Below are 27,359 nucleotides of genomic sequence, written 5' to 3'. Positions count from 1 at the left end.
ATTTTGCACAAACCTAATAGCAGCCTTTTCTCCTTACGGGGGCCGCTAAAAATAGAACAAATACAAAATAGAGCAGTTAGATTTATAACAAACGAATATTTAAATTTGATTAGAGTAACACCATTTGTAGAATCACTAAACTTAGAGACACTTCATTACAAAGGAATAAAAAGTAAAGTAACTATAATACATATAAACTAACTCTAAACCATAACTTTCAAATAGAAAAAAAAAAAAAAAACTAATGAAAACTCAGTAGGCCTATAGGCCTACACAAAGATAGAGGCACATTTCTTACTCCGTACGCTAGAACAAATTCAAACAAGTGCTCCTGAATCAGCCAGGAAAACCAACGATGTAGCAGAGTTTAACATGCATTACTAGATTAAATATATTTTTTTTTTTTTACATCTGTAATATATAAGATTCAGAGAGAGGATCTACACGTAGATTTATATCAGAATGATATTAGACCTATACTATTTTAACTAAATTGATGTTTTGTTGTTGTTGTTGTTGTTTTTTTAACTGCAAACTCTTCATGGCAATTGGTTGCAACCAGAACACTGGACGACGTAATTCGAAATATTGAAAAGGGTTCTAACGATTTTCCTATACATTTGACAGTTTATGTAGATCTATATTTTTAGAAACAAATTACTAGCAATCAGTTTCATAAAGTCATAACGCAGGAATTGATTTAATATTATTTTACTTGTTCGGTTACTAGATCTATGTGTTTTATGTAAAAGAGCTAGATCTTCAACAAGAAAGGTTCGATAATAATTGACCGTTAGTCATATGTATTATACAGATCTATATAGATCTGTGCAATATAGATCAGTTCAGCAACTTTTTACGTGTTCCGTTTCCGGTTGGAGCGTTTTGTTTTTGTTGTTTAAATCGTAAATTTCATATTATTCAGTGTTAAGCATCGAGTATCTAAAATGAGTAAGGCCCATCCCCCAGAATTGAAAAAGTAAGGAACTCTATTAATATTGAGTCTTTGAGACCTAGATGTTATAAAAAATACATTCTTTCGTTAAACTTTTTTTTTCTAAACTCAAGATCTAGACTCAATATATAATATAGATCTATTATTATTTAATATTTATATATAGATCTAGTATAATAGTATAATCTATTCTAGGGCCTAGTCTAGATCTACACGTCTACACATTAGCCACCATCGGTTGAAGATGAGAGCGATTGTTTGTTGATTCACCTATATTATTTCATCTAGTTCTAGATTCTATAGGTCTAGATCTTTCAGTTATCATGCAACTTATTGCAACAGTTACAGTTTGAAACAAAAAGTATTTAGACTTAGTCTTAGAATCTTGACCTACCTAGCCTAGAGTCTAGAGTGAGTCGTAGAGTCTAGTAGAGTACTAAAGTAGTTTATAATTTATTTAATTCGGACATTCGCTGTTTTTGTGGTCATTAAATACTTATTTTAATATTTATTATAAAACTAGCGCACTGTATAATGTGCTTGTCTATTTTCCAATGATTCTGACCCAATTTCCTTCCGTTTAGTTTAGATCTAGTTGTCTTTTTATTTTAATAGTTATTATAAAACTAGCGCACTGTATAATGTGCTTGTCTATTTTCCAATGATTCTGACCCAATTTCCTTCCATTTAGTTGTCTTTTTATGTAAGAAAAACGAATTTCAAATTTGTAAGTCAGGTTGTTGCTTTTTCCTATGTTACCAGGATGACTTTACCTCTTCCTAGCCTAGGGTTATTACATTTTTTGATTGGCTAAGCTAAGTCTATAGTAGTCTATACTACTCTATACCAATGAGCCCGGCAATAATTATTTTGTTTTTGGAGCTGATTTATATTTATTTGATTCATAAGTTCATAAGCCAAGTTGTTTGATTCCATAAAAAAAAAAAAATTAATAGGGCTAAATAGGGTGTCCGAATTAAGATTTTCTTAACAAAATTTATTTCAGACAGCCAGTTTTGGACATCAATGTTAATGATCTTATATTATATTTGTTTGTTTGTTTTTGTTTTTTTATAGAGAATAAATGGGCGTTTGGAGTGAGCTTGGTACATGATTGAATGAAGGTAAATGCTTAAATCTAGACCTACTAGATTTACCAGATCTAGATTCATATAGAGAGAATATAGAGGATTCAGTCAGGCAAGAATGGCTATCCTAACCTGTACTATATATTACTACAAAAGATCATCTGTATTAGAAATGTATTAAATTAATAAACAAAAAACACAAACATTCAACACACATCTAATCATGCAAACATAACTAAAAGTCAGTATAGAAGTCAGTATCCCAGTGACCTAATTTAGGTAGAAAAAGTGTGTTCATATTTTTATTTTTTGTGTTCGTATTTATGCATAATGTGAAAACATGTTAATGATTTAATGTGAGGGGCTATGCCTGGGGATCTTAAAATTTAGTTAATGTTAATATAGAATTAAAATCTGAGTTTATTGATGCCTAAATATAGACTGTCTGAAATAAATTATGTCTGGAATCAAATAATGTAGGTCAAATTTGTCAGAAATGAAAACGCTGCCTCTTTGACCTTGAATATAATAACAAATATAGGTTAGGGGTACAAATATAAGTAGTCATCCTTATTCTCCTTAAACTAAAGAAGATTATGATACTTCATTTTCTTTTCTATGTTGAACCATTGTAAAATAATGCGCTGTCAAAGTCAAACTTTCAAATTTGGGCCTATAGCACTATAGGTGTCCGAATAGCATAATTTAATTTAGATCATAAGTAAGAACCGGGGACCGGGGTTCGAATCCTGGTGAAGACTGGGATTTTTAATTTCGGGATCTTCGGGCGCCTCTGAGTCCACCCAGCTCTAATGGGTACCTGACATTAGTTAGGGAAAAGTAAAGGCGGTTGGTCGTTGTGCTGGCCACATGACACCCTTGTTAACCGTAGGCCACAAAACAGATGACCTTTACATCATCTGCCCTATAGACCATAAGGTCTGAAAGGGGAACTTTACTTTTTTTTTTTTATAAGTAAGATCTGTCTATATACTATTATACTAAAAGTAGTAATTTTCGTCTAGTGAACACTCCCATTTTCTGACATTAACGAATACCCCACAATCTTTGTTAAAATAAGCCTCTATTTTGATAGCTATGACGAAACTAGTCTATTGTTTTTATTTATACTCCATAAAGTCCATTTCTTTATAGTTCAGACACATTTAGTCATTTAGTTTCGTTTACTCTGAAAAACAAGGGTTCAAAGAGCACTGGTAGTACGATGTCATTTTTTTTTTCTAGGACAGAAGGAGGGTAGGTCCGGGGTGAAGGAGATTTTTTTAGAAAATTTAAGTATCAGCTAAACATAGAACTATCAAAAATGCTTCTAAATAGTTAAAAGGCATAAAAACACACGTCAGTCTTTTTGTAATTATGGGTTGTTCCCAACAGAGTTGCCTACAAGTATGCATCTATTTTTTCTATATTTTGTACACAAGTGGACTCGAAAATACTTGAGTACGGTTTATCGTCTGAAAATATGCATTTCCCCACCTACAGCACCCCCACCCACCCACCCCCCCCTCGAAAAAAAAAAGTAGTTATTGCTAATCCTATATAGATCAGTGCATCAATGCCTGGAAATGAACTATTCTTAATTAATCTACCAGGAGATAGTATCTCTTGACATGCGAGGATTAAAATTTTTACTAAATCTTACTGATCTAAATAAAGTGGAGTTCTTTTCGATTTGTTAGTTTATATGAAGTCTTCAAACTGATTGGGAATTGATTGATTAGTTCTTATTCATCTAGACTGGATCTAGAACTAGATTTAGATCTAGAGATATTTTACGATGTCAGGCACCTATAACAGATTTTACGTAAATCTACTTTTTTAGAATTACGATCTAAGATCCAAATCTTATTTTAGTTTAGATTCTAGATCTAGGGCAATCTAGGCTAGATGTGACCAGGTGTTTACTATACTTAGATTTAGAATTAATCTAAATAAAATTACATCTAATAATAGATTTAGACTACTGACTAGATCTACTTAAAATCAGCAATAACTGCCATTTTATAAAGAGATTTATTGATCTCCTTATCATTTATGGAATCTAAAATAAAGAAAGGTGCTAGATTGGCTGTTCCAACTTTGTATAGAATCTAGACTAAAATTAGATTTGGATCTTAGTAATTGACCTCATTCACCAATAGTAAACAAGCAACATTTAGCCACGTGAATCTCTATCTCTTCTATTTAAATTACGTAACACACCAGTCATGGGTTAGGGAATGTTGTATTACATAATTTGTATGGGAATTTTTTGAAAATTTCTCTGGTTCACATCTGGTCTTTTGACACAGTTATAAGTTCTTTTTTTTTTTTAAATCTCATGTTACCGTTTTGTATTGTCTTTTAAGTCTGGATCTCGGTATAGACTAGAGTGGTTTGAATCAGTTTAGATAGATATATTCTAGATAAGATATCTAGTTTATTTAATTTGAATACTTTTGATCTAGATCTAGAGCGTCTAGACTTCAATGGCTGCTTGCCAGCTTTTGAACAACTTTGTATCTGCATGAAAAAAGTCTCAGAAGGATTTAGGAAGCCTCAATATGCAGTTTTATTGCTTAACATTCTCTTCCCCTAAGCATTGCTCCTCATCTGGTTGTTCTTGCTTGTCTTGCTTAAAAACTGAGCAGCTTTCTCTCAATTGCTTTTCAAAGCATTTTTGGTGGACTTCATGTGCAAAATTTAATAAACAGTTTCTCCTGTACAAAATTTAATAATCAATGAAACAAACTAAAGCATGTTTTGATTTTCAAGCACATTTATTCTTTATAGTTGTTTGAGAGAGAAGTTGTTACAATACCAGTAAAGCAATTATCTATTATAGAATGCTCAGACTACCTGGACCTAGATATAAAGCATATCGGCAAAAAGCTTTCTCCTCTAATCTATATGTACAAACATTAGTGCCTTGTGTGCAGTAAAGCTTGTGCAGTGTAATTATTACGTAATACAACATTATTTAAAGAAAATATTAAATAAAATGATTCTACATAATTTTTAAAAATTCAGCAGCATCTTTATTTTCAATTCACCGCAACAGGCCTGTTAAAAAATGGCCCCCTGGGGGGGGGGGTGTACAAAATTTCCTAAAATTTATTTAAAGTTTGTTCCCATCACTGAATACACACATGACAGTTTTTTTTTTTTTTTTTTTTTTTGTTGTTGTTTTATCAATATTATCACATGGCTAAATGTTGTCTGTTTACGATTGGTGAATGAGGTCCATTCTATCTAGATATAGTTATAATAGCATTCTTGACTGGGTCACTAGACTAGGTTAATGTTATTGTTTTATAATGTAGATCTAGGTCCAAATCTAGATTCTATAAATAATCTATATATATATATTATATAGGCATAATAGATTAATCTAGAGCAGTGGTTCCCAAACTTTTTTGTCTCGTAGACCCCTTGCCATGGTTTCTGATTTTCCGTAGACCTCCTGTTTACTTGTATTGCATTTTGCAAATTCATCAACATTTTTAAAAACTAATGTCTAACTATAGTGAGTCTAAGAGTGAAAAGGCAATTTAAAGCTACATTTGAAGTTATACAGATTGATAAAATTTAAATTTAAGCCAATTAAAATAACAAAATATATATTTCTGGAATCAAACACACTGGAAATGTTTTTTTTTTTTTTTGTAGGCTCATCATCCGTTGCTACGGATATTATGTTTCATATAGGAATTTGTTGTTCTATGAAACATTAAATATTAATTCAGTAATTTGCTTTCAGTATTCTTGTAAACATTTTCACAAAGAGCAGTTTCTCTTGTATTTCTTGATCTTTCATGTGTGGCTCAAATATTGAGTCCGCAGAACTGTTTTCACTAACAGGAGAAAGGGGGAAGATGAGTAACTGGCGCTAAAACCAGTAAGCTTTGGAAAGGCGGGCGCTTTCTACCCACCTAGCAGAAGAACTGAATTCAAACCTCTTCTTTGCAGCTATACCCAAACATGGGAAAGGTGTTGTGAGTCAACCTTGAGGAAAAATAATGAGCAAGCAACCCTTAGGCATCCTGTCAGAGCCTGCTAGACCGTTGATCCCAAACTGTATATATATATGTCGTTTGCAAAGAATTACATAAGAAGCTTTTAATGTTATAATTTATACCACTGATATGCCCTTGAACTGTATCGTTGCTTTAAAAAATTCATAATATCAGATGTAGGTTTGTGTGTAATACAAGTTTTTAAAACTACTTCAAGGGCAGGTAAAATCAATGTTTTATCTTTAGTGTTTTCCGAGACATTGTAAGACGCTCACAAATGCATTATCTTCTCTATATGATGTCGAAGAGAGATTTTGTGGGTGTATTCTGAACTTTATCTTTATTTTTCATTTGAATAGCAGTATAAATATTTAAAGGATTAAAGGTACATTTACATATTAGTGTAGGAAATAATTGCATTAATGTTAGTGAAAATTAAAGTCACAAATGAAATGAAATTCATTATCGTAGACCCCCATGGACATCTCATAGACCCCCAATTTATTTTTTCTCTTTTGTAGACCCCTTGGAAGTCTTCGTAGACCCCTGGGGGTCTATATCGACCACTTTGGGAATCACTGATCTACAGTCTTGAGTAATTTATTTATTCTGGACATTTATGGATCCGAACAACTCACTGTTTTTGTGGTCATTAACAGACATTACATCTTTATTGTCATATTTTATATGAAATTAGCTTGCTGTATAAATGATTTTGACCCAATTTCCTTCCATTTAGCTGTCTTTTTATGTAAGAAAATAGAATTTCAAAGTCAGGTGTTTTTTTTTCTATGTTACCAGGATGACTTTACCTCTTCCTAGTCCTAGGGTTAAGACTATATTTTTGGTTGGCTAAGTCTATGCTAATGAGCCAGCCAACATTAATTCTGTTTTTGGAGCTGATTTATTTGATCATGCAAAAAAAATTTAATAGGGTGTTTGTATTAAATTATGATTTTCTTACCATCAATGTTAATGATCTTATATTGAAAATTATGTTGCTTTTGATTTATTTGTTTGTTTTATAGAGAATAAATTGGTAAATGTTTGGCATGAGCTTGATACATTGAATGAAGTTAAATTCCTAGATCTAGACCTACTAGATAGATCTGATTTATAGAGAGAGAATATAGAGGATTCAGCTATGTAGGCAAGAATGGCCATCCTAGCCTGAACTATACTACAAGAAATCATCTGTATTAGAAATTTATTAAAGGAATAAACAAACAAAAAAAACTAATACATTTAACACACATCTAATTATGCAAACATAAATGATAAAATGTCTAAAAGTCAGTGTAGAAGTCACTATCCCAGTGACCTAATTTTGGTAGAATGTTTTCAAATTATTTTTTTTTTATTCATGCATAATTTGAAAACATCTTTGATTTTATGTGGGGACTATTCCTGGGGATCTTAAAATGTATTTAATATTAATATAGAATTAAAATCTGAGTTTATTGATGCCAAAATACAGACTGTTTGGAATAAATGTTGGTGTTTGGAATCAAATAAAGTGTGAAAAAGTTTGTTTAGTTTAAATGAAGACACATGGCCTTTTTTACCTTAAATATAATTTTATAACAAATATAGTCTGGGAATACAAATTTAAGAAGTTGTCCTTATTCTCCTTAAACTAAAGAACATTTTGATACTTTTCTTTTCTATGTCAAACCATTATCAAACAATGCACTTTGAATTTTTGGCCTATAGGTGTTTGGATAACATAACTTACAATCTAGATTAGAAATGATTATAGATCTTGATCTACATCTAGATTATAACTTGTAAAAAAGCATCATGAGTTATTGCCAATGTCAGGTCATTCAACAATTAGCAACAAACAAATTTGAAAGTAAAATAATTACCTAAGTAATTGAAAATATTATTTTGTGGCTGCTTCAGACTGAGATAGTGTTCCTACAAGCAACTTTCTCAGGGATTCAGAGTGAAGTAATGAAATAAACAGCTTTAAAAAAAATGCAAGCCATTCAATTTTGGCAATGAACTTCCTATTGGTTTAAAAAATTTCCTTTTTTTTTAAGTAAAGACTACACATATTTTTCAAAATAAAAATTTGTTTTTAATTAAAATAGGCAGTATTTAAGTGAGAATAATTATATCTCATCACACTGTATCTTGCACTTGCAGCCATCAAATTGGCATCAAGGCTTTTTTTTTTATTAAAGACAAGCAAACGATTTATTTACTTCTTTTTCTTTATCGTTTACAACCATTTTCAGATGGGATCACTTAAGTAAAACCTGTTTGTTGCTGTTAGCATACTTGGTGACATGCACAAATGCACAAAATCTATAAAAATGAATTTAAACAAATGTTGCTAACCAAGCTTACACAAACATAGAGTTTTCAGAATAAACAAATAGGCCACAGAGGGCCTAGAGAAAGAGAACTTCAAATATGCATTTTCAGTGAAAAATCTGTTCTGACTTAATAAGTATTTGTGCCTCAGTACAGATGGTCCTTGTTTTTTAACCGAGACTGAGTAATATGAAAAAAATGGATGATGTGTCCAATTAAATTCGCTATTGAAAAGGTTTTCAAGACCGGGTAGAAACACTAGAAATTATGTTTGAAGTCTAACCCATGTACATGATGTCTGTACCACACTATTGATAATGTAAAGTTAAAAAATTCACTCAATTTCAGCTGCCCAATAAGACACAAGTCTCATATTTACTTAGTACATCTAACATCATAATGATTTAGTGATTGAGTTCAGTGATTAATTAATACATTCTTTTTCCGTGAGAGTTAATTAAAAAAAGTTTCCTAACCAGTTATTCAGTAAGTTTACATTTCCTCATAAAATTGTGATATATTAACATTTTGAACTACGATACAACTTAACGATTTTCTAACTTTCCTGGAATTTTACAAAATTCTATTTAAAAAATCCCCTCAAAATTCTGACCAAAACAATTGTGCAATAAAATATTTGAACATAGCAGTTCTGCAATAGTTACAATAAGATGATAATGAAACACCAGTACAAGTCTTGCACAGTCTTGTGGCTATGGCAGTTTTCATTTGTTTTTCAGTTTTTGTCCCTTTTAGTATTTAATAACTTATTCTATATACCTGTATATACAGCTCAGGTTGGGACTTGAACTCTATCCCCCCTTGATAGGTAGCCAAGCAGTGTATACATATGCTAATCAACCACCAATCACTTGGTTTTGGTTCTTAGTCTTGTTAGCCTGAAGTTTAAGAAAGTTGTTTGTGAATCTTCAGTAGTTTTAAAAATCTTTTACTGTGTTCATTGTGCCAAGTGATGATATTGTGGCTTCTGATAGTGGCTTTGACTTTTAAGCCAGAGTTGTTTATTGTCTGTAATCTTGGCTGCAGAATCAAGTTATCTCTGTGGTTGTAAGGCCAGACATACATCAAAGTGGCATGTTCAGAATCATGGTTCATTAAGTTTGATTTCATGACATCACATATATGCCATACAGCCAATTGGCACCTTTTTTTTTTTTTTTAAACTGTCAAAGTGGAGTTGAAGACATTTTTAGTAATCTGATGGCACATTCATTTATTGGTTATTATAGTAGAGCTAAATCTAGTTTTATGGCCCTAAATTTTTTTTTTTCATTTGTTATAGGTACATGGAAAAAGTGCTGACTTGTAAGTACCTTTATGCAGAGTGTTAGTTGTATTCATGTATTTAAACACTTTGTGTTGAATTACAAACAATATCATTTCGATAGTGGTAAGGCTAAAGCTCTTCGTTTATGAACTTAGTGGTTGTATCTGTTGGTGACTGGGATAGTGGAATGTTAGGCTTCAGACCACCCAACTCCAAAGGGTACCTGACATTGTTTGGGGGAAAGTAGAGATGATTGGTCTTTGGTGCTGGCCAATTACAGCCCCTCCTTAAAACCTTGTCCATAAAAACAAATGAGCTTAACATTTGGCACATTAATTGCAAGGTATGAAAGGGGAACTTTTGTACTTGATTACAATTCTATCTATCTTGATCATTCACTTCCTACTTTCAGATTTGGTTTCTTTATGCTCAGTTAGTATACATGCTTTTAATAATTGCATAATGAATTTTTTAAACATTTTTTTTTAAGTAAAACTAAATGGCAATCGTAAAGTGACCGGGACACTTAGAGGGTTTGACCCCTTTATGAACCTTGTTGTAGATGATGCTGTTGAGGAGACCAAGTCAGGAGAAAAACGTAACATTGGGATGGTGGTAAGTCATTTTAACTTTCATTTACATCAGTTGAAATTAGCTGGGTTTCATTGCAGCTAAGGAAAAAAAAATGTACTTTTTGAACTGAAATAATTTTTTTTTAATTTGTAAAAAAAATCTATACTTTTGTGGTAATACATATTTACCTTAGACTGTCTTTTACTTTTTATAGTACTATTGGGACATAATAATCTGCTTTTTAAAGTAACAACTGTTTCAAAGCTTAATGACTATATATATTTATATATATACCAGTAAATATATATAAAATACTTACACTCCTGAACAATTATTACAATTTAAGAAGCTTTATAATTGTAAAAGTTTTTAAAAATACTGGTAAATAGTATGTTCTTATCATCACTTCACTTTAGTAAAGTGAAACTATTTCCAATGAAGACACTTGATATTGCTGGTTGAAAACAAAAAACAACAGCAGTAGCAGTAAATCTTTATTCCTTGTCAGGCAGTGACGGAAACACTAGGCTATTGTATTCTGATTTTCAGTTACAGCATAGATGTCAACTCAGCTGAGTGAGGATTAATGAATAAGTGGATATTGCATCACAACATATCAAACCAATGGCTGGGCTTTCTGAAAGACACAGCAATACTTCTCATTTTCAAACTTCATACATATTTTTTCATATTTTTTTTTTCATAAAGGGACCTGGAGTAATGAATTTTTTTAATTTTTTTTTGACAGTGAATGACATCCTCCCCAAAAGCTTGAAAGCCTACCAAAAAAAAAGTCCAATTGCGTAACACTTACGGTCAAAATGCGTATTTTGGCATCAGAATGCGTAACACTTACGCGATCCATTATTTTGTCATTTATATAAATATAATATTAGATGTCATGATTAGATCTACAATCTAAATCTAGATCAATAGAGATGATATCTAGACTAGATCTGGATCTATGTCTATATAATGAATATAATCTACTCTAGATCTGAGCTCAAGAGTGTTACCGATGCCGTGGATCCGCTACAAATGTAGGTCTACTCCAAACTTTTGTAGGCCTACCTTCATCCTTGATCTACTCTATACTAAGACTAAGAATCTAGTCTAGATCTAGACTAGAATCACTAGATGGTAGTAGATGTTATCGATCTAGATCTAGTCAATCTAAATTCTAAATCATACTATAACTAGATTGTAGAGTAATGTAGAGAATCATAACGTAATGACTAGCTAGATCTATTCCTGTATAACAAGTTATCTAGATTCTTATCATTATAGATCTAGATCTAGACTAGATATCTACAATGTCACTCAATGTGTTTTGAATCGATAGCACTTCAATATTTTTTTTCTATACAAATGAAAAAGTCACGTTGGTGTATCAGCTAACTGGCGGTACCAACCCGCCACTCCCTCACTCTCGCGTTCTTCATTTCTAGACATCTAATTGCTATTAAGAACAAATCAACGTATAGATCTGGGCACATTGTGTTCACCCCACCTTTTCTGTTTCCCCCCTCTCCCCACAGGACGACTTAGCGTGACCTCCGTGACTGCTTGTAAGCTAGTCTAGAGAGGAGGAAAAAAAGCATACGAAATGCGTAACGCGGCGGGTTTAATTCGTATTTGCGCACTGGCGGTCATTTTTGGGAGATTTTGCGTAACGAATTTCATACATTACATGTGTTTGTGGAATAATGCTGTGATCTGGTAGCACTGTAATGCATTGTTTCAGTTTGATGTCATGATTATTTGGTGTTTTAGTTTTGTTCTGTTTGTTTCAGGTGATCCGAGGTAACAGTGTGGTCTTGTTAGAGTCTCAAGAAAGAATCTGATGTATATACTACCTGCATCATTTCACTTGTACAAACATTCATCTTCGCTTATTCAACTGTAGGAGTGTCAGAAGCCACATAGTGAACTTGTTTCATTTGGACATTGTGGACTAAACAGTGTTGTATTATAATTGTTATTAGCTTTTAAAATGTTCTTGTAACTATTTTATGTTGCTTTGTACTGAAACACACATTGGCAGATGACCATGTCATTAATAAGATTGTTTCCAGTGGTGTTACTGATGGAAAGTCTTGAATACCATTTTGTTTAGAATACAAGTTTGTTTGTTGTTTTTTTAATAAAGGTGTTTTTTTGTTTGCTTTTTAAATATTATTCATCAACAAAATGTGGAAGCAACTATAACCAGCTTAAATACAAACCAAAGACTTGATGCAAGATAGCAAACTTTTAAAATTCACTGCAATAATTGTAATAACGATACACTGGTACCAGTAGTAATTATATAACATGGAACGTACAGGTACAACCAATTGTTACACATTTATGTGTGGGAATATAAATTAGTACTGTATCCTAATTCATGTTAATCCATTTTTACAATAGAAGTAATGCAGTTTAATTTGGTAATATAAAATGTGTAACACTATGACAGCTTTATTGATCCTTATGGAAATTTGTTGTGATTACAAGGACTCTTGTTTTCATAGAGACAACACAACAGAAACCTACACAACATAAAGAGTTCATCCAGCAACTATTCACAGGCTAATAGTTACCAAATACTTCCATTATTCTGATTAGTAACCCATTGAGAGAGGAACAAACTATTCCTGCTGTACACTAATTATCCTAATGCCAAGTTCTCAACAGTATTAATTGGATAAGTTCTTGACTTTTGCTGCTTTTCAATACTGTAACAAAAGGGTTTTAAATTTAAATGTTTTGAGCACCTTTTTGTGCATATGACAAACATTGTACTGCTTCCTTACTCTCACTATTCATGAAACTGAATGATTGCTATTATTGAAAATCTGGCCATTGTGCTCAATATTTATGAAACAGCAAATAGCTTTCTAGTTATCTAACAATTATCCTCAAAATTGTGTTTTGCAGCATTCATCATTAAATAAATTAGACCTTAACCGTAACTAGTTTTAATGCATATAGAATATTGAAACATAAAATTGAAAGCTATTTTTAATTGATCTATTTATTGATTTATTTTATTGATATGTAACAAAGCATCATTATTTCATTTATGAATTGAACACAAGTATTAATAATACTTTAGCAATTAAAAAAAAAAATTTGGTTCCTGTGACTTGTCAAAAAATGTCTTAAATTTCTTGGGGATTACCATATTCTGGCGCCATCTTGATTGATGGTACCTGTGACTTGTCAATTCCTTCAGGATTATTTTGACTTCATGTCACTTTAAAGTTTATGTATGAGACCAATAGAAGGCACACACATTGGGTTCTATTCTGATTACACATGAATTAATTCCTGATGGCTATATAACAATGTTTACCTGTAGTATTGCTTTCAGAACAACATGTGATCACCTAAATGACATTTTCATATCACAATGTAAGGTTATGAGGAAGAAGAATACGTTAAATGCCAACATTACATGCATGATCAAAGACGAAATGCAACATCATATAAAGAATTATCCAAGTCCTAGGTCCATGAATGTCATAAAATAAAGCATTAAGAGATGTATGTAATAAACACATGGGGGGGGGTTACAAAGTATATCAATGTACGATGTTAAAGACCTTATTCAAAGACTTGATAACTTAAGTTCCTTACGTTGGGAATGACTGCAGTAGATGTTGGCACAAAGTTGTTTTGCCTCTTTCACTGACCACAGGATTTTTTTTTTTCCTATTAGCTTGAAAATTCTTCAATTCTGTTACATTTGTGAAAACAATTTCTAGACGATTGGCCACAGAGAAAACTGGTTTGTTTTATATTTTTCAAAATATAATAATCCAATAATTAAATTTGGTCTTGACAATCTATACCAGTATCTTTAACACATGTAAGTCAGCAGACCACTGAATTGATCAAAATAGCCCATGAATTGCAATAAAAAGATTGCGATGAAGAAGGCGCCAACTGGTCCTGAGTATTGCTAAGATTAAACGTGTGCTTGTAGTTAATAAGTTTCAGAGAGTCAAAGTTGTAAATAAATAGTTGCAATATTTTATCGATTTAAAAATTTTCCCCTCAATATAGTGTTGATGTGCATCAAGGGTTTGTAAAGCTTTAGTTTTCATTGATGTCCTAGAGAAGGGAACTAAGATAGCAATGCAGCAAGAAATAAACTGTTCTAAAAATAGCAATATTATTTCAACAAGATTCACATCAATATAAAAACATTGGTTACAAAATATAACAAATTCTCCTCATGGTACAAATATTAAGCTTATACATCATGTAGAGTAAGCTGTAACTGTTTCAAAGTGCCAGTTCATGTACAAATTGCCTCAAAAAAAAATACACATTGATTTGTATTGTACACAGTCTTCATTAAGAACATACATTGTTATAAATTAAGTTGCAAACAGATAACCAATGGACTGGATGTCCTAGACCTTCAACTCCTCAGTTCAATTGCATGACATTTATTTTGTTTTTTTCTGTTTTGTTTTGTAAGTTTCTGACAATCCTTCAGAACTGAAGATTATTTGTTCCAACATAGTGGAAGGGGAAAGGTTCTGTACTATGGACCATCATATTGACAGTGTGAAAACATGACCAGGCAGTCATCCTAGTATGGAGTCTGACTTTTTAAACCCTAATATATGAATATGCAAAATAAATGAAAATATAAAGCTAACGTTGATTTTTCAAGATTAAAAGAAAAGATTCTTCTTTTTTTAGAGAATAAAGCTGTCAAAATTATCTTCCATAACTCTGTCAAAGCTAAAGTTCTATTACTCTGTCAAGACTCAGTCAAACTTGCTGAGCAGCTGTTAGCTTCTCTAAGTAATTTTTGTTCTGATCCAGTCTCACTAGAGGGCAGCATTCTAGACTTGCTGGTAGAAACTGTTGTAGAAGGTTTGAGTTCTGGGATATCTTGCTGAACACTGGAGCAGCCACCATTTAATTCTCTAAAATGGGAATAGAGTTGGCACATATAAAAACTCAAGAAATTTGATGCTCAACTTATTAACTTGTGTACTTGCCCTGCAAAGAAGTCTAACAAATTGAATGAGACTAGAAATAAAATGTGAACTATTGATGTATTTGGCTAGAATCTAATCTATAATGTTGTTATTCTTGTTTGGCAGTGGCTCCATTTGGTTTTTGGCTATACTAGTTTCCCTAGTCATCCTTATGCCCTTGTTAAAGAAGTCAATAAAAAGTTGAAATGAAAACAATGTTGAGGCCTACATGTTGTTTCAGAGACACTGCAGACAATTCTACATCACTGTTACTTACACCTCTCTGTTATAATAAGGAAATCCTTTAAAGAGATCATCCATCGACTTATTCACCATCTGAAGAATACAATAATTTATACATATATTTCACCACCACATTTATAAATATACTATTTCCTATTTAAACTTTAAACTAGCACTGAAGTGAAAACTACACACAAGGAGTTATTTTACCTCTGAGGACAAACTGTCTTTCTTTGAAGATTGCTTGGCCAATCTTTTTTTCTTTTTATGAAGAGGCTTTGTTTCTATAATCATTTCTTCTAACTCATATGTAGGGTCACAATTGAGATGTTCTTTCTGTTTACAGATACATAATTATAGCTATATGTATATATACCGGTATGTTGATTCACTTGACAATGACATTTTTTAACAAGGTTACAAAAGACAGTTTGTGTGGAATCACAAACTCAAAATCGGCCACCGAAGTGGTCCACCCAGGCAGGCTTCAATATTTTCAGAAAGAACATCCGAATTAAATTATATCAAAGACAAATAAGAGATAAGAATTGAGAAAGAAGGTTAACAGATCTTGTGTAGTGCCTCAACGGTCCCGCAGATCAAAGGATAGGTGAAAGTGAATGTAAAGTTAGATGTGAACCTGGCCTAACTAGTTCCCCTTTCAGACCTTGTGGTCAATAGGGCAGATGATGTAAAGTTCATCTGTTTTTGTGGCCTACTGTTAACGAGGTAGTCATGTAGCCAGCACAACGACCAACCGCCGTTACTTTTCCCCAACTAATGTCAGGTACCCATTAGAGCTGAGTGGACTCAGAGGCGCCCAAAGATTCCAAAGTTGAAAATCCCATTCTTCACCAGGATTCGAACCCGGGACCCCCGGTTCGGAACCAAGCGCTTTACCGCTCATCCACCGCGCCTCCCCTGGCCTAACTGATGTCTTATAATTGTTTTGAAAAAGCTCAATCTCTTATTCGAATCCTCAAAAAAAAAAAAAAAAAAAAAAATTTCCGCAATAAAAAGAAAGTTCAGAAAAATGAAGTTTACAAGATTACTATTCGTTTTCAATTAGGTCTAACTTATAATGCATACTAATTAGCTTTTTCTCTTAAAAAAAAACTGCTTGCATAACTGATTTTAAAAATTAGATTTTTCGCTTTCAGAAAAAAAAAAGTACTTTGAATGGTCTAAAATATTGTGATGTCGGATTTTCAATATCTTTTCTAGTTTACGAGATCTAAACGGGACAGACGGACAGACATTTCGCACAAAACTAATATCGTCTTTTCCCCTTTCGGGGGCCGCTAAAAAAGCTATAGTTCTTTAATGTTGATTTATTTGAATATTTTTATGCTCTTGAATGTTATATGAAAATGAGCATGGCTGTTAGCCAAGACATATAGTTTATAAGCCCATACTAATAACTAGTATCTATTAAGTTTTGCTTGTTTGCAAGTAAGATTGTTATTTATTACAGAGCTAACTATATGATAGCTCATTATCAGAATCAATCTAAACCACTTGCAATCTGTGTGAGCTTAGTAGGGCCTGTACTTTAATAGACTTACAGAAGGCACAAATAATGGCTTAATAGCCTTGGCCTTGACCTGCTCCATATTGAGGCTACTCAAGACAGGATGTGATACAAGTGACTCAGAGCTTTGAAGTCTTTGTTCTGGATTGACATGTAATAACTGTGAAGAGAAATTTTATATTTATTGTAAAAACCAAACGTTAACGTTTGCAGGTCATGTTTATCCATTGAATCTATTTACCCTGCAAGTGCCCCACTGACAAACGTTTGCAGGTCATGTTTATCCATTGAATCTATTTACCCTGCAAGTGCCCCACTGACAAACATTTGCAGGTCATGTTTATCCATTGAATCTATTTACCCTGCAAGTGCCCCACTGACAAACGTTTGCAGGTCATGTTTATCCATTGAATCTATTTACCCTGCAAGTGCCCCACTGACAAACGTTTGCAGGTCATGTTTATCCATTGAATCTATTTACCCTGCAAGTGCCCCACTGACAAACTTACCTGCCTTAAAACATCATTCATTTCATTGGAAACATTGCAAGGAAAATTCACTTTGGTAGTGCACAAAATCTGTAGAGTGTCTTGAGGGTTTGTATCTGTTTGAACATTAAAGGGCCTCTAGATAGAAAACAAAAAAAGAGATTCTAGATAGGGTTAGTCTATATAAGTGAATTCATTAAAATGTAAACTTATCAAAAACTATTTTCATTTAATCTTATAAAACTCAGTTTCTTATGAAATAAAATAATTTAACATGTCTGCAAAATTATAAATTCAATTAATTCTTCTATTATATTTATATTAATCTTAGATATTTTGTCTAAATGATTAAGTTAAAATCACAATATGTTTTATTTTCTGTTGACTATCGAAAATCTAGGTATAGTTGTTGGCTCTAATGCTCAAATCAATATTTATAACAATTATTATTATAAGTATTATTAATATTAATTAACTAAATATTTTTGAGTAAAAAACCATTGTAAATCTAAGGGATATGATATTGACTTGTAGATATTTTGACTTAGATCTTTGGCGCATAGGCCTACATATTAATTTAAAAACGCAAGGTATCAACTTGTTTTAAGGAATGATGTTTGACACTTAATCCCCTGGTCTATAAAAATCACGAAGAATTTAATATAATTCCTATTAATACTTTTCAGATAAGCTTGAGGATAAATTTGACATTTAAAATTAATCTATAAATGCTTTAAAATACTTTAATCATCTTTGTTACTATCACTTTCCAATGGACATGGAAAAGTGATGGGGAGTACAGACCAAGAGATGAAGTGATGGGAGTACAGACCAAGAGATGAAGTGATGGGAAGTACAGACCAAGGGATGAAGTGATGGGAAGTACAGACCAAGAGATGAAGTGATGGGAGTACAGACCAAGAGATGAAGTGATGGGAAGTACAGACCAAGAGATGAAGTGATGGGAAGTACAGACCAAGAGATGAAGTGATGGGAGTACAGACCAAGAGATGAAGTGATGGGGAGTACAGACCAAGAGATGAAGTGATGGGAAGTACAGACCAAGAGATGAAGTGATGGGAAGTACAGACCAAGGGATGAAGTGATGGGAGTACAGACCAAGAGATGAAGTGATGGGAGTACAGACCAAGAGATGAAGTGATGGGAAGTACAGACCAAGAGATGAAGTGATGGGAAGTACAGACCAAGAGATGAAGTGATGGGAAGTACAGACCAAGAGATGAAGTGATGGGAAGTAGAGACCAAGGGATGAAGTGATGGGAAGTACAGACCAATGAATGAATTGATGGGAAGTACAGACCAAGAGATGAAGTGATGGGAAGTACAGACCAAGAGATGAAGTGATGGGAAGTACAGACCAAGAGATGAAGTGATGGGAAGTACAGACCAAGGGATGAAGTGATGGGAAGTACAGACCAAGAGATGAAGTGATGGGAGTACAGACCAAGAGATGAAGTGATGGGGAGTACAGACCAAGAGATGAAGTGATGGGGAGTACAGGAATGAAATTCCTAATGATGACATGGAAAAGTATTTGGAAAATAAAAAGTATCAAGAGTAATTACCCTTTTCTTGACTAGTTCATACAGAGTGACTCCAAGAGCCCACCAGTCTACCGGGAAACTGTAACCTCTGACCTCCCCAATGGCTGTTTTGAAAATTTCTGGAGCTAAGTAAGATGAAAAAAATCTATTAAACATTCGATGAATTCATTCGAGAGTTTGTAGGTAAGAGTGTGAATCAGACTTACAGCAGAATATTTTTTAGCATTTTTTCCTAATCTAAATTAAGCTTGAACTGGCCATCAACTTAATATTTACATAAAACAGACAGCTTAATATTTATAAACAAAATCATAGTTTAAAAAAAATTGTATGTAGAAAATGAAGTCAAAACAAGCCATACCCATATAAGGTTTAGTACCAGAAAGTGATGTTGCCAACTCATCCTGTTTCAATTCTGATGCTATATTAAAGTCAGTGATGTGAACATGACCTGAAAGTAAATGCCAATAAAATCACATTATAATAATTTGTTTTGTTTTTTTATTTAATTATTTAGCTAGAACTAATTGGAACAGGTAATTAAGAATTCTTCAAGGTTGTCACGTTAGAAGTCAAATATAAAAGTGTACTCAAAGTAAATGCTAAGTAAATTACAGCTGAGATGAGAGAACAGAGCAATATAGGGAGATCAAAAGACAGCTGAATTAAAATGCCTAATATATTAACTAGTCTATGCGCTACTTATTGATCTAAACGGATTTGTACTCTAGACTTGAAAGTCACAACAACACGAATAATGAACAGCAGCAATAGACATCCAAATAGCAACTTACCTTCTTCATCCAGTAAAATATTGTCTGGTTTTATATCTCTGTAGGTACAAAAAAACAAAACAAAGTTTCCATTATTAATGACAGTAGGCCTATTTCTTAACCTTTTAAGCAAGGCAGTGTTTCTCAACCTTTTAACTAGGACAATATTTCTCAAACTTTTAACACCCAACATACACATAGACCAAACTACTTACTGCATTTGAAGCGTCTACACACTTCATCGTTGTTAAAGAGAGCAAGTGTAACAAACTCTAAGGAAGAGACGATAGGCCTACTGAATTTTCAGAGACATTCGAGGCACACGTAGCAAGCACTCTTAAGTGCTTGATCGTCATAAAATAATCTTTTGTTTTCGTAGAGAGGAGCCTGTTTGGTGGCAACACGATGGCATGACGTTGGGGAGAAGTCCGGCCGTGCTGTCGACTCGTGGAAGTTGGCAGACACTTTTTGAAATCTCTTCTGCACTAGAACGTCTTGTTGCCTCTTTCGAAAAACGATTTAAAGCGGCCTACAAAAATAAAACATTTTCCATAGTCCCGAGACTGCAACCTACATCAAAAAGAAGGCGCTATAGATTTCTTATTTCCTCACTCGTTCAAATGACGTCCCAGATTTTTTAAACATTGCTAATACTGTCTTTTTATTTGATCAATTGTCAAATACGAATTTACTAGTGCCTACTACATTGCATCCTATTTTTGTCACTTAAAAAAGGCCCATCGCCCTTTCTTTCCCCCTTTTTAAGTATGCTAAAACTCCCTTGTCGTCAGCACGTTGTCCTCAAATACTGGTATTATTTACAACTAGTCGACCAGCGGCGTAGCATACGCCTCTTTTTTGCAGTACCGGCCTTAGGCCACTGCAACCTATGCGACCGCATTGGGCCCAGCACTTTCATAGGACCCAAACTTTCATAGGACCCGCGCTAATTCTAGGTGTATAAATTATTAAATTAAACCATATTATAACTTTCCCACGCCCTCCTGTCGATTTACAAAGGAGCTCCTGGAAATCTCCCGAAATTACAAAATATACGGAAAAAGTCCTTAAAATCTCCTTAAATATATCGACAAAAATTGTCATTTTATGGTGTCATTCAATATCGAAAACGCCAATCCTACGCGCAAAAAATAAAAACGGCATTATGCATTAGCCGTAATTGTGTAATCTGGTGAAAGAAGCTTCTCGCACCTCAAACTAATGAAGAATTACTTTAGGTCAACAATTCTCAAAGATAGATCGATCATTTGGTAATTCCTGCTATTGAGCGTGATCCATGCAGGAAACAGAATTATTATGATATACTGTATGACTTAGCTTCACGCTATTTAGTGACCTGTAAATATACATAGTAGATTACTTGTTCTCTTTCCATGACTTCTTGGTCACAATGGTTAAGTCCGGCGCTGCAATTTAGTGTTTGTAAAATGTTTGCTTGTAAAATGTTTTACATGTTTCGGATGTTCCTTCAGAATTGACGATAGTTTACTTCCTAGTCCAAACCTCCCGCAGGACAAAGGTGGATGGGACAGTCCAGCGCGCAAACCACACGACCAGGCAGCCATCCGTAGCAAAGGGCAAAAAAATACTTGTCCCCCCCCCCTCCCTCTTTTTTCCTGAGCTGTGCTCTCTGTCGCCTCGATAGTTCCTACAGAGTAGATTCTCCCCTCCCTTCCTGAGCTGTGCTCTCTGTCGCCTCGATAGTTCCTACAGAGTAGATTCTCCCCTCCCTTCCTGAGCTGTGCTCTCTGTCGCCTCGATAGTTCCTACAGAGTAGATTCTCCCCCCCCCTCTTTTTTTACGTGAGGTACAACAGTCCGGCCTTGCTATTTTGTGAATACTTGTTCTCAACCCCTCCCCCCTCTTGTTTTTTCGTGGGGTGACTATCTGCAGAAATAAGAGAGTTAAGAGAGTGATCTTTCCTTTGCTTCTCCCCTGTCCAAACTGTTGAGCGAAGAAGAGAATTATATATATAGATGGTATTTATTTTAGGTTTAGTTTAAATGATTATAACTATCACATTATTATTGAAAAAAACAACAGACACACACACACACACGCGCGCCTATTGTAGGCTTTATTGAAGGATAGCTGGATAAAATGTTCTTCCCATAGATCAATGTTGTACCGATAAAACATGCGCAGTACATTGATGTCGCCCAGCAACCAGGGAGAGCATTCATGCCATCAACATCAAGATTAGTTTCTTAGTTAATAGAAAATAATAGAAAAAGAAAAGGGCTGATTATGGCCCCTGATATAACTAATATTTGCTTAGACTTGGCTAGTCAGCCTGATGTCACGTGACCCGACCTACTTGTATTTCCTCCCCAGATAACACGGGATGCCTGATAAGGCATAAAGAGGGACTTGGACAATGTCGAGCCCCAATCGATGTTCTTCACGTCATCAGTATGTAAATAATTCAGAGACAGTTTATTGAATGGACTCCTAAAGCACAACCAAACATCAGGACATCTTCTTAGTGGCTGGATCTGGAGCCTCGTGTCACATGACATGAATGACCAGAATTGGTCAGTAGTAGGCCCTACATTAAATATGAGATGAAAACAAAAACCGATGCTCGGTAGATGACATTAGCTCACAGTGACCAATGATCGTGGTCAAAGTATTTTGTTCTATTTGGCTTGCCATGTGATCCCGTTAGTCAAACAATGAACATCAAAAAGGTTTTCATAGAAATAAATTACTTCCTTGTGAAACTGGTGCTGGTCTATGTTCAAGAGTAGTACTTCTGAAGTCACTTCAGCACACACAAAAAAAAAAAAAACAACTTAGAAAGAAATTGTTTAAAGGAAAAGATTGAAGCAAAAATAAATTTGAAGCTTTTATTCGGAAAAAAGCTTGTTGGACTGACTTGTTTTTGGCAAACGAGCAGTGTGTCATGTAGCCAGTACAACGAAAAACCGTCTTTACTTTACCCAATGATTCTGAAACGTCTCGACCCTCAACCAGTTGGCCTACCAACCGTCAAGAAGTCTCGAACCTCATCAGTTGGCCTACTAAACGTCAAGAAGTACCGAAGATATAATTCTATAGTCTGTATTGTCATCTTGATAGTCTGAAACACTAGAGGCCAGGATAAACGTATCTGATTTGAATGTTAGCAAACATTTGCCAGCGTGGATCTGAAACTTTCTGAGAAAACGCCAACAATATGTAAAAGTGAGATTAGCACAGGGGTGCCACAGAAGGTCGAGACGTTTCAGAATCATTGGGGGCGTGGTGGCTGAGTAGGTTTAATTGGGTTCAAATTTCGGTGAAGACTGGGATTCAGAATTTCTGAATTTTTAGGGCGCTATGAGTCACCCCAACTCTAATGGGTACATGACTTTAATTAAGTCCACACTGAAATGTACATCTGTTATCTTTAAGTCCACACTGAAATGTACATGTTATCTTTAAGTCCACACTGGGATTTAGTTGAATTCTGATTATTTGTGGAACATCCGATCAAGTTCGATGTCACAATAGAACAATGACAGTTCGATCAAGTTTGTTTTGTCACTCTTGTTTGATCCCTGTTCTTTTTTTGTAAATGTTCAATTTTATCGGGTTATCGATCGGGACACATGGACGCCTGACAACTTTGAAATGTGCCGCCAACTATTTTTTTTCTTTGGAACTGTGACAGATGAAAAACCATTCTGCTGACGTGCAGAAAATTCTGGATGCTTTACTGACGTAGAGCGGAATCGGTCAAGGGATTTGAAGATTTTCCTGGATCGACACCATTTAATAGGTAGGCCAGCCATTGTTAGGATATGTATGGTCAGTTGATAGTGGAGCCGGCAAAAATTATATTACCGTTCTTTTTTAATTGGTTTATTAAAAATACTGTTTGACCCTTGCAAACTCGAAACCAAAATGTACTGAGAACTAAAGCTGTAGAGTATTTGATCAATGGAACTACAGAGTACATTATCAGTGGAGCTATATAGTACATGGTCAGTGGAGCTAAATAGTACTTGGACAGTGGAGCTGTAGATTACTTGGACAGTGGAGCTGTAGATTACTTGATTAATGAAACTATAGAGTACTTGTTCGGATGAGCTATATAGTACCCCTGGCAGCAATCGTACTGTCCTACAAAAAAAAGGGACGTATGAACACGCGACATGTTGAAGGACTGGAATGAACGATGCTATCTTGCTAGACTGATGGCTGGATTCTTTCTGCCAAAGTCGTTGTTGATTTTCGATGCAATGGCTGGACAAAGAATCGTCTATTCATAAACAGATCAATAAGAGACCGGTGTGCACATTGCTGTCATTACGGGTGGCTTAACATGTAAACTTCCATCATTTAACTTCGCTGTCATCCATTTCAGTGTCTGCAACGAGCGGGAGCAATGGGTGAGTGATTGGGAGCAGACATTCACATCACCAGGAAGACTTGCTACTTACACTGAAGTGCTACATACAAGTGCTACATACACTGAAGTGCTATACACTGAAGTGCTACATACACTGAAGTGCTACATACACTGAAGTATACAAATGGTTTCTGGCAGCGTGGTAGCAAATCAGCACTGAAACTATTCGCAATGATTTCAAGAAGGCTCAGAACCAGCAGTAGAGGCTGACCTTCTCACCGTTAGTGAAGTCAGAACCAGCAGTAGAGGCTGACCTTCTCACCGTTAGTGAAGTCAGAACCAGCAGTAGAGGCTGACCTTCTCACCGTTAGTGAAGTCAGAACCAGCAGTAGAGGCTGACCTTCTCACCGTTAGTGAAGTCAGAACCAGCAGTAGAGGCTGACCTTCTCACCGATAGTGAAATCAGAACCAGCAGTAGAGGCTGACTTCATTTCGGCCGACAATATGAAAGCCAACGATGTTGATGGTGATGTCGACGTATGACACCAAGCCGCTTGTTGGAAGAAGACACGTGAAATTGACAACAAGGCGATGGCTTCACTAACTAGAACGAGGAGAGTCACATTAATTAGACTGGCGATTGATTACGGATGTATTGCAAGCATTGTAGTCTATTCGTGTTTCGATATCGGTATCGGTAAATTAGTTTAGTTTTCTTGAGATTTAAATAGAAAGACCCACCGGAATGTCCATGGTCTCCGTTCTGCCATGTTTATAAGTAAAATGAATTGTGTAAACCTGCACCTTTGCATACTCCGCACAACTGCCATTAGTTTGTAAAAATATAACCCGCGAGTTGTATGCACCAAAAAAAAATACGGTACTGATCAATGAATCTACAGAGTCATTAGTCAGTGGAAATATAGAGTACTTGGTCAGTATATGGTCATTTAAGTATATAGTACTTGATTAATGAACTATAAAGTGCTTGGTCAGTGGAGCTATAGAGTACTTGATCAATTACGCTACAGAGTACTTGATCAGTGGATCTATAGAGTACTTGATCAATAAAGCTACAGAGTACTTGATCAATTGAGCTACAGAGTACTTGATCAATAAAGCTGTAGAGTACTTGATCAATGGATCTACAGAGTACTTGATCAATGGAGCTGTAGAGTACTTGATCAATGGAGCTGTAGAGTACTTGATCAATGGAGCTGTAGAGTACTTGATCAATAGAGCTGTAGAGTACTTGATCAATGGAGCTGTAGAGTACTTGATCAATGGAGCTGTAGAGTACTTGATCAATGGAGCTGTAGAGTACTTGATCAATGGAGCTGTAGAGTACTTGATCAATGGAGCTGTAGAGTACTTGATCAATGGAGCTGTAGAGTACTTGATCAATGGAGTTGTAGAGTACTTGATCAATGGAGCTGTAGAGTACTTGATCAATTGCGCTGTAGAGTACTTGATCAATTGCGCTGTAGAGTACTTGATCAATGGAGCTGTAGAGTACTTGATCAATGGAGCTGTAGAGTACTTGATCAATGGAGCTGTAGAGTACTTGATCAATGGAGCTGTAGAGTACTTGATCAATGGAGCTGTAGAGTACTTGATCAATTAAGCCACAGAGTACTTGATCAATTGAGCCACAGAGTACTTGATCAATGGAGCTGTAGAGTACTTGATCAATGGAGCTGTAGAGTACTTGATCAATTGAGCTACAGAGTACTTGATCAATGGAGCTGTAGAGTACTTGATCAATGGAGCTGTAGAGTACTTGATCAATGGAGCTACAGAGTACTTGATCAATTGAGCTGTAGAGTACTTGATCAATTGAGCTACAGAGTACTTGATCAATGGAGCTGTAGAGTACTTGATCAATGGAGCTGTAGAGTACTTGATCAATGGAGCTGTAGAGTACTTGATCAATTGAGCTACAGAGTACTTGATCAATGGAGCTGTAGAGTACTTGATCAATGGAGCTGTAGAGTACTTGATCAATGGAGCTACAGAGTACTTGATCAATTGAGCTGTAGAGTACTTGATCAATTGAGCTACAGAGTACTTGATCAATGGAGCTGTAGAGTACTTGATCAATTGAGCCACAGAGTACTTGATCAATGGAGCTGTAGAGTACTTGATCAATGGAGCTGTAGAGTACTTGATCAATTGAGCTGTAGAGTACTTGATCAATGGAGCTACAGAGTACTTGATCAATGGAGCTGTAGAGTACTTGATCAATTGAGCCACAGAGTAATTGATCAATTGAGCCACAGAGTACTTGATCAATTGAGCCACAGAGTACTTGATCAATGGAGCTGTAGAGTACTTGATCAATGGAGCTGTAGAGTACTTGATCAATGGAGCTACAGAGTACTTGATCAATGGAGCCACAGAGTACTTGATCAATGGAGCTGTAGAGTACTTGATCAATGGAGCTGTAGAGTACTTGATCAATGGAGCTGTAGAATACTTGATCAATTGAGCTACAGAGTACTTGATCAATGGAGCTGTAGAGTACTTGATCAATGGAGCTACAGAGTACTTGATCAATGGAGCTACAGAGTACTTGATCAATGGAGCTGTAGAGTACTTGATCAATGGAGCTGTAGAGTACTTGATCAATGGAGCTACAGAGTACTTGATCAATGGAGCTGTAGAGTACTTGATCAATGGAGCTGTAGAGTACTTGATCAATGGAGCTGTAGAGTACTTGATCAATGGAGCTGTAGAGTACTTGATCAGTGGAGCTGTAGAGTACTTGATCAATTGAGCTGTAGAGTACTTGATCAATGGAGCTGTAGAGTACTTGATCAATGGAGCTGTAGAGTACTTGATCAATGGAGCTGTAGAGTACTTGATCAATGGAGCTGTAAAGTACTTGATCAATGGAGCTGTAGAGTACTTGATCAATGGAGTTGTAGAGTACTTGATCAGTGGAGCTGTAGAGTACTTGATCAATGGAGCTGTAGAGTACTTAATCAATGGAGCTGTAGAGTACTTGATCAGTGGAGCTGTAGAGTACTTGATCAATGGAGCTACAGTGTACTTGATCAATGGAGCTGTAGAGTACTTCTTGATCAGTGGATCTACAGAGTACTTGATCAGTGGATCTACAGAGTACTTGATCAGTGGATCTATAAAGTACTTGATCAATTGCGCTACAGAGTACTTG

General features: G+C 34.9%; 2 protein-coding genes and 1 non-coding gene across 7 annotated transcripts in view; 2 read left to right on the top strand and 1 right to left on the bottom strand.

Moving 5' to 3' along the window:
• The first annotated feature begins 830 nt into the window (after positions 1-830).
• On the top strand, positions 831-12,390 carry LOC106052357 (small nuclear ribonucleoprotein G-like). The gene is made up of 4 exons (XM_013207731.2): positions 831-979; positions 9,685-9,707; positions 10,160-10,284; positions 12,036-12,390. Exons 1-4 carry the CDS (start codon positions 948-950, stop codon positions 12,084-12,086), a joined length of 231 nt encoding a protein of 76 aa, XP_013063185.1. The 5' UTR covers positions 831-947; the 3' UTR covers positions 12,087-12,390.
• On the top strand, positions 9,347-9,608 carry LOC129924326 (small nucleolar RNA U85). The gene has a single exon (XR_008776309.1). It is a non-coding gene; the product is annotated as a small nucleolar RNA U85 (small nucleolar RNA).
• Positions 12,391-13,253: 863 nt separating the features above from the next.
• LOC106052352 (serine/threonine-protein kinase 32A-like) overlaps positions 13,254-27,359 on the bottom strand; it is a 57,545-nt gene continuing 43,439 nt past the window's right edge. For all 5 annotated transcript variants that reach the window (XM_056039680.1, XM_056039665.1, XM_056039673.1 and 2 more), the window contains 8 exons: positions 19,846-19,883; positions 19,413-19,502; positions 19,073-19,176; positions 17,508-17,624; positions 17,033-17,158; positions 15,678-15,803; positions 15,502-15,560; positions 13,254-15,170 (listed from right to left, as the gene is read on the bottom strand). In XM_056039680.1, the coding sequence (XP_055895655.1) occupies positions 15,002-15,170; positions 15,502-15,560; positions 15,678-15,803; positions 17,033-17,158; positions 17,508-17,624; positions 19,073-19,176; positions 19,413-19,502; positions 19,846-19,883 (829 nt within the window). In that variant the 3' untranslated portion in view covers positions 13,254-15,001. The remainder of the gene's footprint in view (positions 15,171-15,501; positions 15,561-15,677; positions 15,804-17,032; positions 17,159-17,507; positions 17,625-19,072; positions 19,177-19,412; positions 19,503-19,845; positions 19,884-27,359) is intronic.

The sequence above is a fragment of the Biomphalaria glabrata genome, chromosome 1, assembly GCF_947242115.1.
Source record: "Biomphalaria glabrata chromosome 1, xgBioGlab47.1, whole genome shotgun sequence".
Classification (NCBI taxonomy): domain Eukaryota; kingdom Metazoa; phylum Mollusca; class Gastropoda; family Planorbidae; genus Biomphalaria; species Biomphalaria glabrata.
Note: the sequence above shows the minus strand (reverse complement) of the source record. Positions and strands in the feature narration are given on the sequence as shown.